Source organism: Calidris pugnax, unplaced genomic scaffold (assembly GCF_001431845.1).
Source record: "Calidris pugnax isolate Ruff unplaced genomic scaffold, ASM143184v1 scaffold178, whole genome shotgun sequence".
NCBI lineage: Eukaryota > Metazoa > Chordata > Aves > Charadriiformes > Scolopacidae > Calidris > Calidris pugnax.
In genome coordinates, this window is record NW_015090986.1 from 2417509 (window position 1) to 2430331 (window position 12823).

The 12823-nt window shown below is 38.1% G+C and overlaps 1 protein-coding gene across 1 annotated transcript; it reads left to right on the plus strand.

Annotated features, from left to right (window-relative positions):
- Positions 1-6761, plus strand: MLANA (melan-A). The gene is made up of 5 exons (XM_014953942.1): positions 1-117; positions 1000-1098; positions 3791-3887; positions 5368-5469; positions 6477-6761. The coding sequence occupies exons 2-5, from the start codon at positions 1025-1027 to the stop codon at positions 6543-6545; spliced, it is 342 nt and encodes a 113-aa protein (XP_014809428.1). The 5' UTR covers positions 1-117; positions 1000-1024; the 3' UTR covers positions 6546-6761.
- Positions 6762-12823: the final 6062 nt, after the last annotated feature.

Genomic DNA, 12823 nt, shown 5'->3' on the forward strand with positions numbered 1-12823 from the left:
TTTAAACTCGTGATAGTCATAAGAGAACAGATCAAAGAAGAAAAGACCAGACCAAGTCAAGGAAAAGAAAGCTGTACATGCCTTTCACTTAACAGACGGAATGCTGGTCTGAAGGAGGTAAGATTTGCATTTTTTTATTCTACCCAATATTTTCTAAGTTGCTTCAAAATTATGTTTTAGAAGGGGCTTGACTGTCTCTAAGTGAATTTTGAAAATGTTTTGTTTCCTTGGCTAGAATTCTCTTCAGTAACATCACTGGGTTTTGTACTTTACCTGTGTAAGGTAGGTAGAATAGCTGGATACTATCAAGTAGGATCTGTTGTTGTGCTGTTTAAATGACAGAAAACAATTACTTGTGGATTTCTTCTTCACTATATTTGATCAATTTGATTTTTAACTGTTCAGACTGCTTTTAGCAGGGTGATTATTCCCTTAAAACTGGAAATTAGGATTATAATTTAAATTCCCTGCATGTCTATGCATAGATTGTCAGCAGACATAAATTAGTATAACCATTTGAAAATCAACAGATGTCTGTGAGTTTATGCTGGCTGAAAACCAGCTGGCCCTCCAGCATTTACAGGGAATAACAGAAATAAAGAAACAACTACTTGTACTGACAATATTAGTTTTTCTTCTTCTGAATAGTTTTTATTGTCCAAGTAAACTGCCTTTCTTTCTCTATTCCTGTGAGATTTTACTTCAGAAGTCTGCCATTGCCTAGTACCTAAAGAGACCATGTCAAACTCTTCTCTGTTGGACTCAGGTGCAAATACCTTGGTGTCAGTGGAGCTATTCAAATGCAGATTATAGCTACAGTTTTGAGTTTTGCCTTAAATTGGGACAGTCAAATGTGTATCTGGATCTACTCAATTCTGAAGACATCCTGTTGTTCTGCCTCCCTAAAACACTCCCATTAAAACAAAAAAGGTGACGATGTTATGCTTTAAAGATAACAAATTATTTATTGCATTAAGGCATTGTATTTCTATCCTGTAGGTTTTAGCAGGACCAAGCTCACAAAATGCCCAGAAATTACCACCATCCGGATGGCAACTTTTTCAGAGGAAGAGGACACAGCTATGTGGCAGCAGAAGAGTAAGCATAAAGCAAAACCTATGTTCGTGTGTAAGCTGGTTTTACACTAAAAGAAATGTACAGAATAATATCAGGAAAAGTCACTGTTGTATCTAGGTGAAGTGCGTTTTAGATATCTTGTAGTCGTCTCTAAAGTTTGTCATTGCAGAATCATAACAAACCTTCAACGGTTAAGAAAAATCATAATTGCAGAATTCAAGAATCTAGAGTTTGATCATATGATCACAATTCATTAACCTTTGTAATAAAATTACCAGATTTATTGAGGCTTATTCAGCATTTTCTTTTGAGGCTGTTGTAAGGTGATCTTTAAGTTTTATCTCCACATTCACATCTTTTCAGAACCTCAAAGGGACATTGTCTCACCCTAAGGAATAATATAAGTGAAAACCCCAGAGAAATGGTAAAATACTACAAAAAAGCAAATGGAGACATCGATACCCTACAAATATGACTCCCAGTAAATTGCTTCTGGGTGAGACTTCACTTAAGCAGAACTAATTGAAGCTAATACTTTGTTAGTTTTGGCTTATGATAAAATATGTTGGGTTTTGGATCACTACGGACACCATCCCACTGATGATGTGTTATTACTTTAGTCAAGTATTTTCAATGTGCTTGGGATACCTGTATGTGGAATGTACTTCTCGTACTAGTTTACTGGCCCCCAAACTTGGTGGCTTGGCCCACACACAGACTGCAAGGTATTTATTTCTCTGTGTTCATCCCTGGGCAGAGAGAATAAACAAAAGAGTAAGATCTCTCGTAGTCCTTCCAAAGCAGGTCAATTTTCTGAAAGAAAAGCTGGCTAGTCATGTCTCAGCTCTTAAAACTAAGCACACTCACCTCTTAACTGCCATGAATTCCAGGGGCTGCAACTGTAAGCCATTTTTCTAGATACGCGAGGGAAAAGTGACTCTCTCTTTCCAGTGCCAGAAGAGACATTCAGGATATAAGCACAGATTCCTAATAGCACAGCTGCAACTTTATTGCAAGAAATTGCATAGACCCTTCTCATACCAGCCTCTGAATAGGCAGGGAAGGAGTTAACTCGCAGTTAAAATCACCAACTGCAGAAAGGACATAATTACTGCGGGGGATACAGGCTAAAAGTAGGCAGCACACAAAAAGCAGAAAGCAGTCTCAAAATGTTGAAAAGCAGCGGTTGCTTCGAGAAGTTGTCTCTCCAAGTTTTAACTGTGCTGGGGCCAGTGACAAACCCAGTGGAGACATCTCATGAAGATCAGCTGCAACACGGCTGCACCAGGAAGCAAGTGAATGGTGTGAGCTGTATTCTTGGGCTGGACAGATCTCCAGCCAATGCAAAGTCTTCAAGGGGTTTGCAAGATTCAGATACTTGTGATACTTGCAAAAAAGAAAATTCCTTTGGCTCCGAGGGGCTTCATGCTTCAAACACCACAGGGGCAGATCAGACAAAAAGATAGCCTGTTCTGCCACACGAACTGCTTGCCTCTTCTTTCAGGCTTCTCAGATCACAAGGAAGCACTCCTTCACGAGACTGTGAGTCAGTGGAAACAAAGCAAATAGATATAAAAAGTTCTTGATAAGTCACATAGCTCACTCCCCAGTCCCAACGGAAAAGCCTGGTGGTAATTACTGCAGGGCAACCAGATATAAGATATATAAAAGTATGTTAGGAATGGGTTTATCCTGAATCATGATCATTTTTTTCCCTGTCCTCTTCTCCCACTAAATGTTTTGCAGACATTTCTGTTCCCGTATACGCAAAGAAGAAAGAAAAATGGGGAGTGAATTCTGCCTGTCTTAATAGGGAGGATATTAGCACAGGTGGAGGGGGTTTGTGACTAGGAAACTGCAATTACTTTCAGCTGCAATTACTGTCAGCTTGCTTTCTGACACAGTGGAACTGTGCTCCCTCTCCAAAGTCCCCGGTAAGCAGTAGGAAGGATGTCTTACAGCACAGATTGCAAACCCTACGCTCCCTAAAATGCCCTAGTGGTATCAATACTCTGCCTCCCATGTCACGGAACAAGAACTAAAGAATTATAGAGCTCTTTATGAATAATTAAGTTTCTTATTCAGGTTTTGAGGTTGGGTAGTGTATTATGTATCAAAAAAATCCTTCTGTCACCAGCGGTGGTGGTGCAAAGATATGCAATTAAGATACATTTCTCAACAAATAAACATGAGCTGTGTCCCTGCAGGTGGGGCAGAGACATTCTCTTCCAATAGCACAATGCTGTTTGTTGGATTTACAGGCAGGGATTTTTTTAGAAGCAGTAGTGACTGGTAGATTATTATCTTAGAAGCAATGTATTCCTCATTTTTAAAAGGCTTAAGAACTTGGAAGCTAATTTAGCAAACTGCTTAACCTACAGAGCCCGGCTGAAGTTATTGATACTTTGTCTATTTTCTGCAGTAAATTCTGCTCCATGCCTTCGGCTGTTAAAAGGATACTGATACAAACTTTTGCTCTAATCACTCTTGTTCCCAGAAGAATGCGTCTAGTTGCCCAGGGAGGGGGTGGAGTCACCATCCCTGGCTGTGTTTAAGGGACGTTTAGATGCAGTGCTGAGGGATATGGTGTAGGGGGGGACTTTGTAGAGTAGGGTAGATGGTTGGACTCCATGATCCCAAGGGTCTCTTCCAACCTCAATGATTCTATGATTCTAGTTCTGGTGGTAACTATTTTGTTTTGCTTTGCCAACAGAGCTCTGGGTATTGGACTCTTCATTTTGGTGCTGGCAATTTTACTTATCTTTGGCTGCTGGTATTACAAAAGACGTAGTGGCTATAAAAGTCTGCGGGTAAGCACAGCGGCTCACTTTCTAGCATGCTATTATTTTTACAACATATTATCATTAGTAGCATTATGTCATTGCATTGGACATTGACCCTGTGACACAACTTCATTAACTCAGCAATATATATGCTGAGATATACCACAGATAAAACCACACACCTTGCCCCAAAGAACTTGAAGCCAGGCAAAGGGGTAAGAGGAAGCAGAAGCACAGGGAGATGCAGACAATTGCCCAACTTTCACAGTACCTCAGTGGAAAAACTGATCTCCAGGAAGCATTCTATTTAATATCTACACAAAACCCAAGATGTGTTCTGCGTATTTTCATTTAAATAAAAATAACATATGCACTACTCATAAGGCTTACCCCGAAATAAGGTCAGATATGTTTAGAGTCAATCTAAGAAGTACATATAACAGCTACTAGTAACTAAGTAAATACTATAATCATGTATGAGTGATGCATGATTTATTTGTATAGGAGTTGACTTGCAGTTTTTAGATTTACAAAGAAGCAGGGCAGGTTTGAGGTTTGCTTTCTAAACACTACTTCTAAAAAATTCTACTTTGTGTCTCTTAAAAAATATTTTAAAACATAACAATCCTTCTCATAACATCTGTTGTTAGAAGTCTCAAAGCTTTTTATTTGAAGTTCTGCTCCATCTCCTATGAAAGGGAAGCCACTTTCAGTCCTTTAAAGTATTATCCAATTACATGTTTTACAGTAAACTTCTTCTAGTTATCCTACTATTTCAAAAAAGATGTGACTGCTTGGAATTAAAAACATACCTTTTATCTATGTTAGCAAATCCATTTCCTTACTGTTCCCAACAACTCCGTCCTGTTACATTTCCAGTGATCTACCTAATACATGTATCAACTGGCAGAATACATAAAACCTGAACTTTCAGAGTGAAATGTTGCAAAAATGAAGTACTCAGAAAAACCTTTAAGAAGCAAAAAAGAATTCTTTCATGCCTGCTTTCTATGTCATGGCAAAAAGCACAATTTCTTTTTTGATTCCTTCTCATTGCAGATCGATGCTTTCTGATTGTGAAAACTGAATTTTTGTTAGGCTTTTTGGTTAGGGGAGACTGGTACAGAATGTATACAAAAGAAATGGTGGAAAACGGAAAAGAAAGAAGTTGGAGATTAAAGAAAGAAATGGGTGGGATAAAAGGAAGGAAGCACTCAGGTATGCGAGAACCTGTCAGTTCCTGCAGCAGTCCTTCACCTAAAATATGTGATCCTCATTTTTCTGGCAATGTAACTGGATGATACAGGAGAGAATGTCTCAGCACAGACAGCAAAAAGTGATAGGCAGGTTACCTCTCTTACTTGCTGGCCTTCTGTCTGCCCCTAATCTCAGATGCTAAGACATACTGTAAATGTGCTGTCAAATATTAAATGATGCATAATTTGTTCCAACTTGACTTTCTATTCTTCCTTTCATCTTCCCCATATTTCTTTATGAACTGTCACAGAGCAAAAGCTCTAGTGTGGGCACAGTACGAACCGTGGTAGGTGAAGGAACAATGCTGGACTGCAAAATGGCTCTGCAGGAGTACAGAAACTTTAATTCTGTGGTAAGTCGCAACTCAAGATTTCTTTTACTTATAACATAGTAAGACAATCTTGGTACACAGTCACAGGCTGATGATTTCTTTCTTGGGGTGTTCTTCTAGATTGGGTCTTCAATACCTCTGAGTATAAGTAGTATTTAAAAAGTATTAAAAAGTATTAAAAAGTATATTAAAAAGTATTAAAAAGTAGTATTTTGCACAAGTTTTACTGTTAAAAGGTTTTTTTAAGACTAATATTAAGAATAAGTCTTGTAAAAAAATTCTCTTATTTCACCTACCTTCATTCTTAAGTTATATCATCCTTATGCAATCTATTAAAATGATGTAACAGCTGAATGCTGAAATATACTGAATAAACAAACATCTCCCTAACAGATGTTCCACCATTCTGACAAAGAACAAATAGACTGTGTCTGGTATACTATATCCTGACAAGGATTTTCAGGGCACATTATAAAACTTCAAGGTTTTAGCTTCATTATGGAAAGATAAACGTTCAAACCTGTAATTTAAAAAAATGGAAATAACTTAGTTGATAAATATATATGTCGAGTTACGGGTGTGTTTAAATAGTTTTAGAATAGGGAAAAGGCTAATTTACAACAAATTTTAAATAAGCCGCATAAACTGTTAACATTGGAAATAAGACAGTGTACCTGCATCAAGACTTAATGAAAAGTTTCTGTATTAGTCTGAATTCTCAATATAAAAATACATTTCCTTTTTAAAAAAAAAATCTGTCCTGGAATTTTAAAATTCTCTCTTTGGGTGAATGATATAAACCAAATGAAATTAATCTGATGCAAAACCAAAAAAACATTAGCAAACGTATTAGCAAAACATATTGGCAAAAACTAACCTTAGAAAAAAGACATAATGAATGAGCTCAGCTATTTTAAGCTGTAATACCATATCTGATATCAAGGTAAGTAGCTCACTGCATCTTTAATGTAATTTTTTTGTACCTCAGTTGTTTTTTCAATCTTTCACACCCATCTTCCTTACCATAGGTACCTGATGCTCCACCAGCTTATGACAAAATTGCAGCAGATCAGTCACCACCACCTTATTCACCATGATAATATGAAATCTTAAACTCTAAACATACCAATTCCATTTCTTCATGCTGCTTCTTTATTTCCTGTATATGCTTAACTTTCTTAAAGCTAAAATAATTTTAAAAAAATAATCGCATGCTTTCATTAGTAGTTGCTGAAAATTATTCCTGCTTAGTTTACAGAACTGGTTCTTGAAATGGCTCAATAAATCTGAACGTGCTTTTGTTTTAAGTTTTTCATTTCCTGTGGTCCTGTGCTCAAATTAACATACTACACTCAAGGCTGGGCATCTTGCATCCTTCATAGATCTACCAAGAGTAAGTATATACCATTGAGTACCAACCAGAGTAGAAAGTTTTCATCTTCTTCCCTTACTATCCTTACTATTCTTTAAAAAATAAATAAACTATTCCCTAGAATGTACTGCACAAGAATCTGTCATAGAATGGACAAAACCATTTGACTACATGCCCTGTTACAAAGACTAACCTTTTCCCTATCAGCAGCTGATAGGCAAAAAGCAACGGTATTTTACAATGGGCTTTTACTTCACATCAGTTGTTTATGTACCTGTAATGAAGTAATTCACAAAACATGATCCAGGCAACCTAGGAATTTCTGCTTAGAGCCGATATTATTTCATACTGGTCAATGGGTATAATGACAATCACCTTTAGTTTTCTTCTGGCAGTCTTGAGAGAAAGCAAAGAACTTGGTGGATATAGGGCTTTACATGTCATCTGTTTCTAACATGATGAAAACATATGAGAAAATGTGTGAAGCCCATGTTCCTCAAAGAATATAGAAGACAGCAGGCTCCAACATGTTAATTTTTCCAGGCTGCCAGAACACTAGCAGTAATAGAAAACAAAGAATTGTGATACACATAAATTAGGCTACATACATTTGGCAGTTACTGTTTACTTAGCCTTGTTACTATTTACTTGCTAGATTATTACTTAAGATTACACACAGATCAACAAATTTACACATAAGGCCTGATAAGTCACCGCAGGAAGCAGCTAAAACTGTACAACATTTGTTAAAATGAAAAGTAGTTACAGAAGAGAACTATGTTCATAAAACAATTATTACCTGCTATTAGTAAAGAATCCATTTTTTGGTGTTAAGTATGCAAACACAAACACCTTAAAACAAAAAAAGGTTTTAAATACCAGGCAGATTGACTTGCCTAGCATAAACTCCATATATAGTAATAAATCATAGATTTTTAGAAATGTTTCTTTTGTAATAAGAATGTTTATACAGATGAGTAAAATTGATACTGTTTAGAAGGTAATAACTGTCTGTAATTGCTGTGAGAGGTTATAGTCAATATATATGTTCTTATAAAGATGTTTCTATTTAGAAATTTAGAGAGGTATTTTAACCTAAAAAGCTGCTTACATGTGTCATTTCCAATATACCCCGTTAAGCAAAAAATTCTGTGAACTTTAGTGACAGGAAGAAGACAACACAGGAAAATATACAAAATGCCAGGTTATAGCTAGTAAGTGCCAGAGATGTAGAACACACTGGGTGACTAAATTTTTGGCAAAACTCGTTTGCTAAAGCTTGAGGCTAATGATTGTTAGCAACTCTGTACTCTGCAACTCTCTACCCTGCGGCAAGATCCTTTCAAAAGACTGCATGTTGCTGTAGCCGAATGGAATGGACATATACATTCATGGCTGTGAAAAAAATAATTTCTATAAAGATTAATTCCTATAAAGAAGTGAAGTGCTTGGAGTTCAAAAACCTTAACTTGACCCCACACGTTTTTCAGTAGTGTCAGCATTAAATGGGCTACTCGCCATTTCAAAAGCTCACAAGGAAGTTAACACTGACTAAGTAGAAACATGAACTTCTTTCCGGGACTACGCAAGGCCGAATTGTTGGAACTGCTCAGCAGCTACAACTGGAACAACTGAACTTTGACACTAACTTATAGGTACTTAATGATAGATAAGCCCTCTTGGAAACCTATGATTAGTTTTTAGACAGTTCTCCCATTTTTCCTCCCTGTGAAAGTAGTATTCTTTCTTTATAGACAGTGGTCTCAGATTTCAATTAGTGCATGAAAATAAGAGCAAGAAATAGAGGTTCATAGAGTACTATATTATATAGGGTGGAAGCTTCATCACTCGTAAACACCTTTACAAATTCCATTTTTCAAATCTGGCTCTATACCCAGCGAGGGTGCACTGGAGAGACTGGCTGCTGATCCATTATAAAACAGCAACACAGGGCAGGGGACAACTTGTAAGCAAGAGGACTGTAATTGCCAAGGTTGCACACTGCAGGAACTGGCTACTTTGTGTACTTTCTGTATTACACTCCATCACACTGCACTTGACCAAAGAAAAGCTAAAACTTCCTGGAGTGTCTGTCCACTAAAAAAGAAAAAGAAATGCATAGAAAATTCTCAACTACAACATGGAGAATGTGGTATAGAGTTTTCTAATCTCCGGTAAAGGCTGTAAGATTAGACAGTCATGTGACCCCAGAGTAACCAATGGTCACCAAAATTTAGATTTATAATTTCTCTGGTATGGTCAGGTATGGTACAGGGAGGATGTAAAAGTCAAAAATCTGCTCCACTTATTTGACCATTTTTGCTGCAATCAGATGCCTCGTATTACAACTACAACTCTCAACAAATATGATCTTTGCGCTTCAGTTTCTCCCACCAAATGTGCAAATGAAGAAACCCTTAGGCAATTTGAGTTCTCCCCCAGGATGCTGACAAAGAGAGGTGGCTGGTCAAAGCTGGAGAATGAAGTTCTGCTAGCTACTGGTCTGCATTCATCTGCTTCCATCAGAGAAGCAGAAACATTGTTATTAAAACTTATTTGTACAGAAGGATCTTAGCACTATCTCTATAGATAAGCACTCAACCCTTACGTACATACAATGAACAACGTGGAAAACCAGGCCTTTCATTAATATAGTGTGTTTTGGTCAGATTGGTAAATTATAACTGCAGCAGGTCCTGACGAGTGCCATTCTCCTGACAGACTGAACCATGTAGCGAAACACTCACTGGGCCAAGAGCCATAGCGTATACACCGTATACGTCAGAGAGCTGTGATAAAATAAAGCACCAAGGGCTTCCTGCAGGAAGCACTTGGCTTCTTAGAGTCTCCCCAGTCCAGTGTAATGGCACTGGCACGTGCAGCTGGTTGCCAGGAGATCCAGTGATGTCCACCTCAGCAATCTCTGTCGGCTTAACGCCCGCTGTGACTGGGGATGCAGACAGGTTATCTTGGCCTCAAGAACGGCTTTAGTATTAACCATATCGCATGTAGTTTTTCAGCTAAATAAAATATTGCTAGCATATTTTGATTCATGTTTATGCCTAGTAAAATATCCATTACTTTATTGGTGTATGTCCATGTATTTATGTGACATAAGAGTACCTTTTCTTGACTTTAAAAGCAAACTCATTTTCACTTCTTATGTAAAGGTCCATGAGTTCCTCTATGCTTTGGAGAAGTGTACTTTTCTGTTGACTGCATATTAAACTGTGCAACAAAACTGAAAGACTGTTGTGTGTTCACCCTGTTTCATTAAACACATTTTGTTGCCCATTAGATCTGAAAAGCGCTTACAAGTTTCCAGTGCTGTCTTTTGGTCACACGTCTGCACTAAGCTTTTACATATAGTAATAAAGGTAAACTAGCAGCAGTATAAAGTTAAAAAAGCTCTCTACAGCTACTATCTACACATCCCATACATCCTGACAGCTAAAAACCAGCCCTTCTGCACTTTTTGAAATTGACCCTCCATATTCTGCATCCTTACACAATCCTCTGATTCTCACTTTACTTCCTTTCCCCAGAAAATCCTTGGCTTAAAGGCAGCTTGGTTTCTAATAAACAGAAAGAACTATCACTTCCCTTGCTGCAAAAATCTAGCTCTTCAAAACATATTGTCCACATAGGTTCTACTCCTGGGCCAATGCAAAAGACCACGTTTTTGGGTGTAGCAGTATTCCTAAATGCCTTGTGCTCATGGGAATATGAAGAACAGACCATGGTCCATCTCATGCTCATCCACCCTGAGCCATCTCTCAAATTTACTCATCAAGATAGAACCAGAGACTTCTGGGATCTATTTCACCAGGAAAAAAAGGGCAGAATGCAAAATCCACTGTGACTCCACCGTTGACACCTAAGCTACATCGGTTATTACCTTCTCCAGATCCCCCTGAAATCTCTTTGCCATGCGATAGTGGTAAACTCCACTCTTGCTGGACTCACATGGGACAAAACTGGAACAATGCTAGAGCAGCAAATGTGCCTTCACAATTCCAAACCATTTTGGTATAGCCCCAAATACATGTTTGGGCCATATGATTTATTTGCTCCTTCCCCAAGAGGTATATCACGTGAGTCGAGTACAAATCATAGAACCACAGAATCATAGAGTCATCTGGGTCAGAAGGGACCTTCAAGGTCATCTAGTCTGACGCCCCCACGGTCAGCAGGGACACCCCCAACTAGACCAGGTTGCCCAGGGCCTCATCGAGCCTCACCTTGAATATCTCCAGGGAAGGGGCCTCAACCACCTCCCTGGGCAACCTGTTCCAGTGCTCCACAGCCCTCATAGTAAAGAACTTTCTCCTAATCTCCAATCTAAATCTGCTTTTCTCCAGTTTAAAGCCATTACCCCTTGTTCTGTCAAATCAGTACAAGACAAAGAGTGACAGCCTAATACAAATACTTTAGTCTTTCAATACTAATTGTGTAAGGTATTTTCAACTCTGCTAGCTTCCATTTCTGGATGGGAAAGAGAGACTGCTCTGCTGCACATTCACTATGTTCTCTGCTTAAACAGAAAAGCAGCTTTCTTTCTACCCAGTTCTTTTTTGAATTTACCTTATCATCAGCTGCATTCCTGTTGCTATTAGGAAAAAGAACTGGCTAATTTGTTGTTGAAGAGTATCTTCTAAGAGAAGTGTCTAATCTTCCAATTTCTATCAGTTTGTCTTTCCCCATTTACCTTGGCAGAAGTAAGTGATTTCTGTTTCTGTGTACCATCACTTACACCCCAAGTAACTCCTTACTGACCCTCAGGAGCTGTCCCTTATAGACACTGTTCAGTGCCAGGTTTGCAGAAGCAACTTGAGGCTTGTCATCTGGTAACCATATTCAGAAAAATCTTGGAGAGCTTCAAAATTTGCAGTAAAACAACAAAATCATAGGGTAAGTGTTGGCTATTTCATAGAATGTTAATCTAATGTATGCATGCAAGGATTAAAAGGTATCACAGGCCTACCTTGTAATAAATTACTCTTATTTCTGTATCTCCTGAAATCTCTTTCTGAACATTCTTGGTGAAAACAGAGGTTTAAGTCACCTGTTTTTCTTATATTGGTAGTCACCAGGATATGCAGTCTGCATGCTCTACACCTTGAAGGACAAGAACAGTATTTGACAGTCAATTCCCTGTTCAAAACTTCTGCTTTTTAGTAGAATTCATGCACCTCTCCTACCAGTTCTAAAACCAGAGAAGCAGTTTTATGCTTTAATGTCCATTGTTTTTTCTGCTTTGCTTCTCTGAATTACTGCCCATCTTCTTCCAGTACTTAACTCTCTGGTTGCAAATTCTGTTCTTTCATGTCACAGACAAGTCCAGGCTGAGTTCACACAGTTGTCCTGGAATTACTGTTGGAGCATGTACACATATGGGGGAGAATTAACTCATACTTATCTATTTCTTGTTCTTTCCACTAACCATTCTCTACTGGTCACTACAGTGAGATAAATGCCCAGTCCGTGGTGTGGCTCATACAAGGAAATTGGACTGCTGTACCAGCCATATCACTTGCATTCCATGTGCCAAAATAAGAAACTCACTTTCAAATATGGGCTCTTTTAAACAAGAGGTTATGGTTTTGCATATTTATTAGGCAATGGAAGGAAGAAAACACTTTAGGACAGACCTCCCCAGGTTTTTCTGTTTCTCTATCAAAGGTTCTTCTAAGATCATTTTGCAGAAAAGCACTCTACAGGCAAGAACAATATTTTGAAGGCATAACATGTAACTGAACTGAAGAATATCGGCCAGACAAGCCTCGACAAACTATTGTAATTTTAGTATTGGCATGTTGCTAACATGAATTGACAAGGTTTTTTATAAATACATGTAAGCAATTCCTCCTCCCCAGCAGTTAAAAATGAATATAATTCTAAAATGCCTCCTTTTTCACACGGCACAAATTGATTCCATCATAATTCCACTTTTTCCTTATTATAACCAAGACACCCTTTCCTACATAATAATAGCCAATCACT

Excerpts from the sequence above, each read along its gene's own strand:
- MLANA (XM_014953942.1), top strand. The coding sequence starts at position 1,025 with ATGCCCAGAAATTACCACCATCCGGATGGCAACTTTTTCAGAGGAAGA. Across the intron at positions 1,099-3,790 it reads AGCTATGTGGCAGCAGAAGA|AGCTCTGGGTATTGGACTCT; the intron begins GTAAGCATAAAG and ends CTTTGCCAACAG. Across the intron at positions 5,470-6,476 it reads ACAGAAACTTTAATTCTGTG|GTACCTGATGCTCCACCAGC; the intron begins GTAAGTCGCAAC and ends TCCTTACCATAG.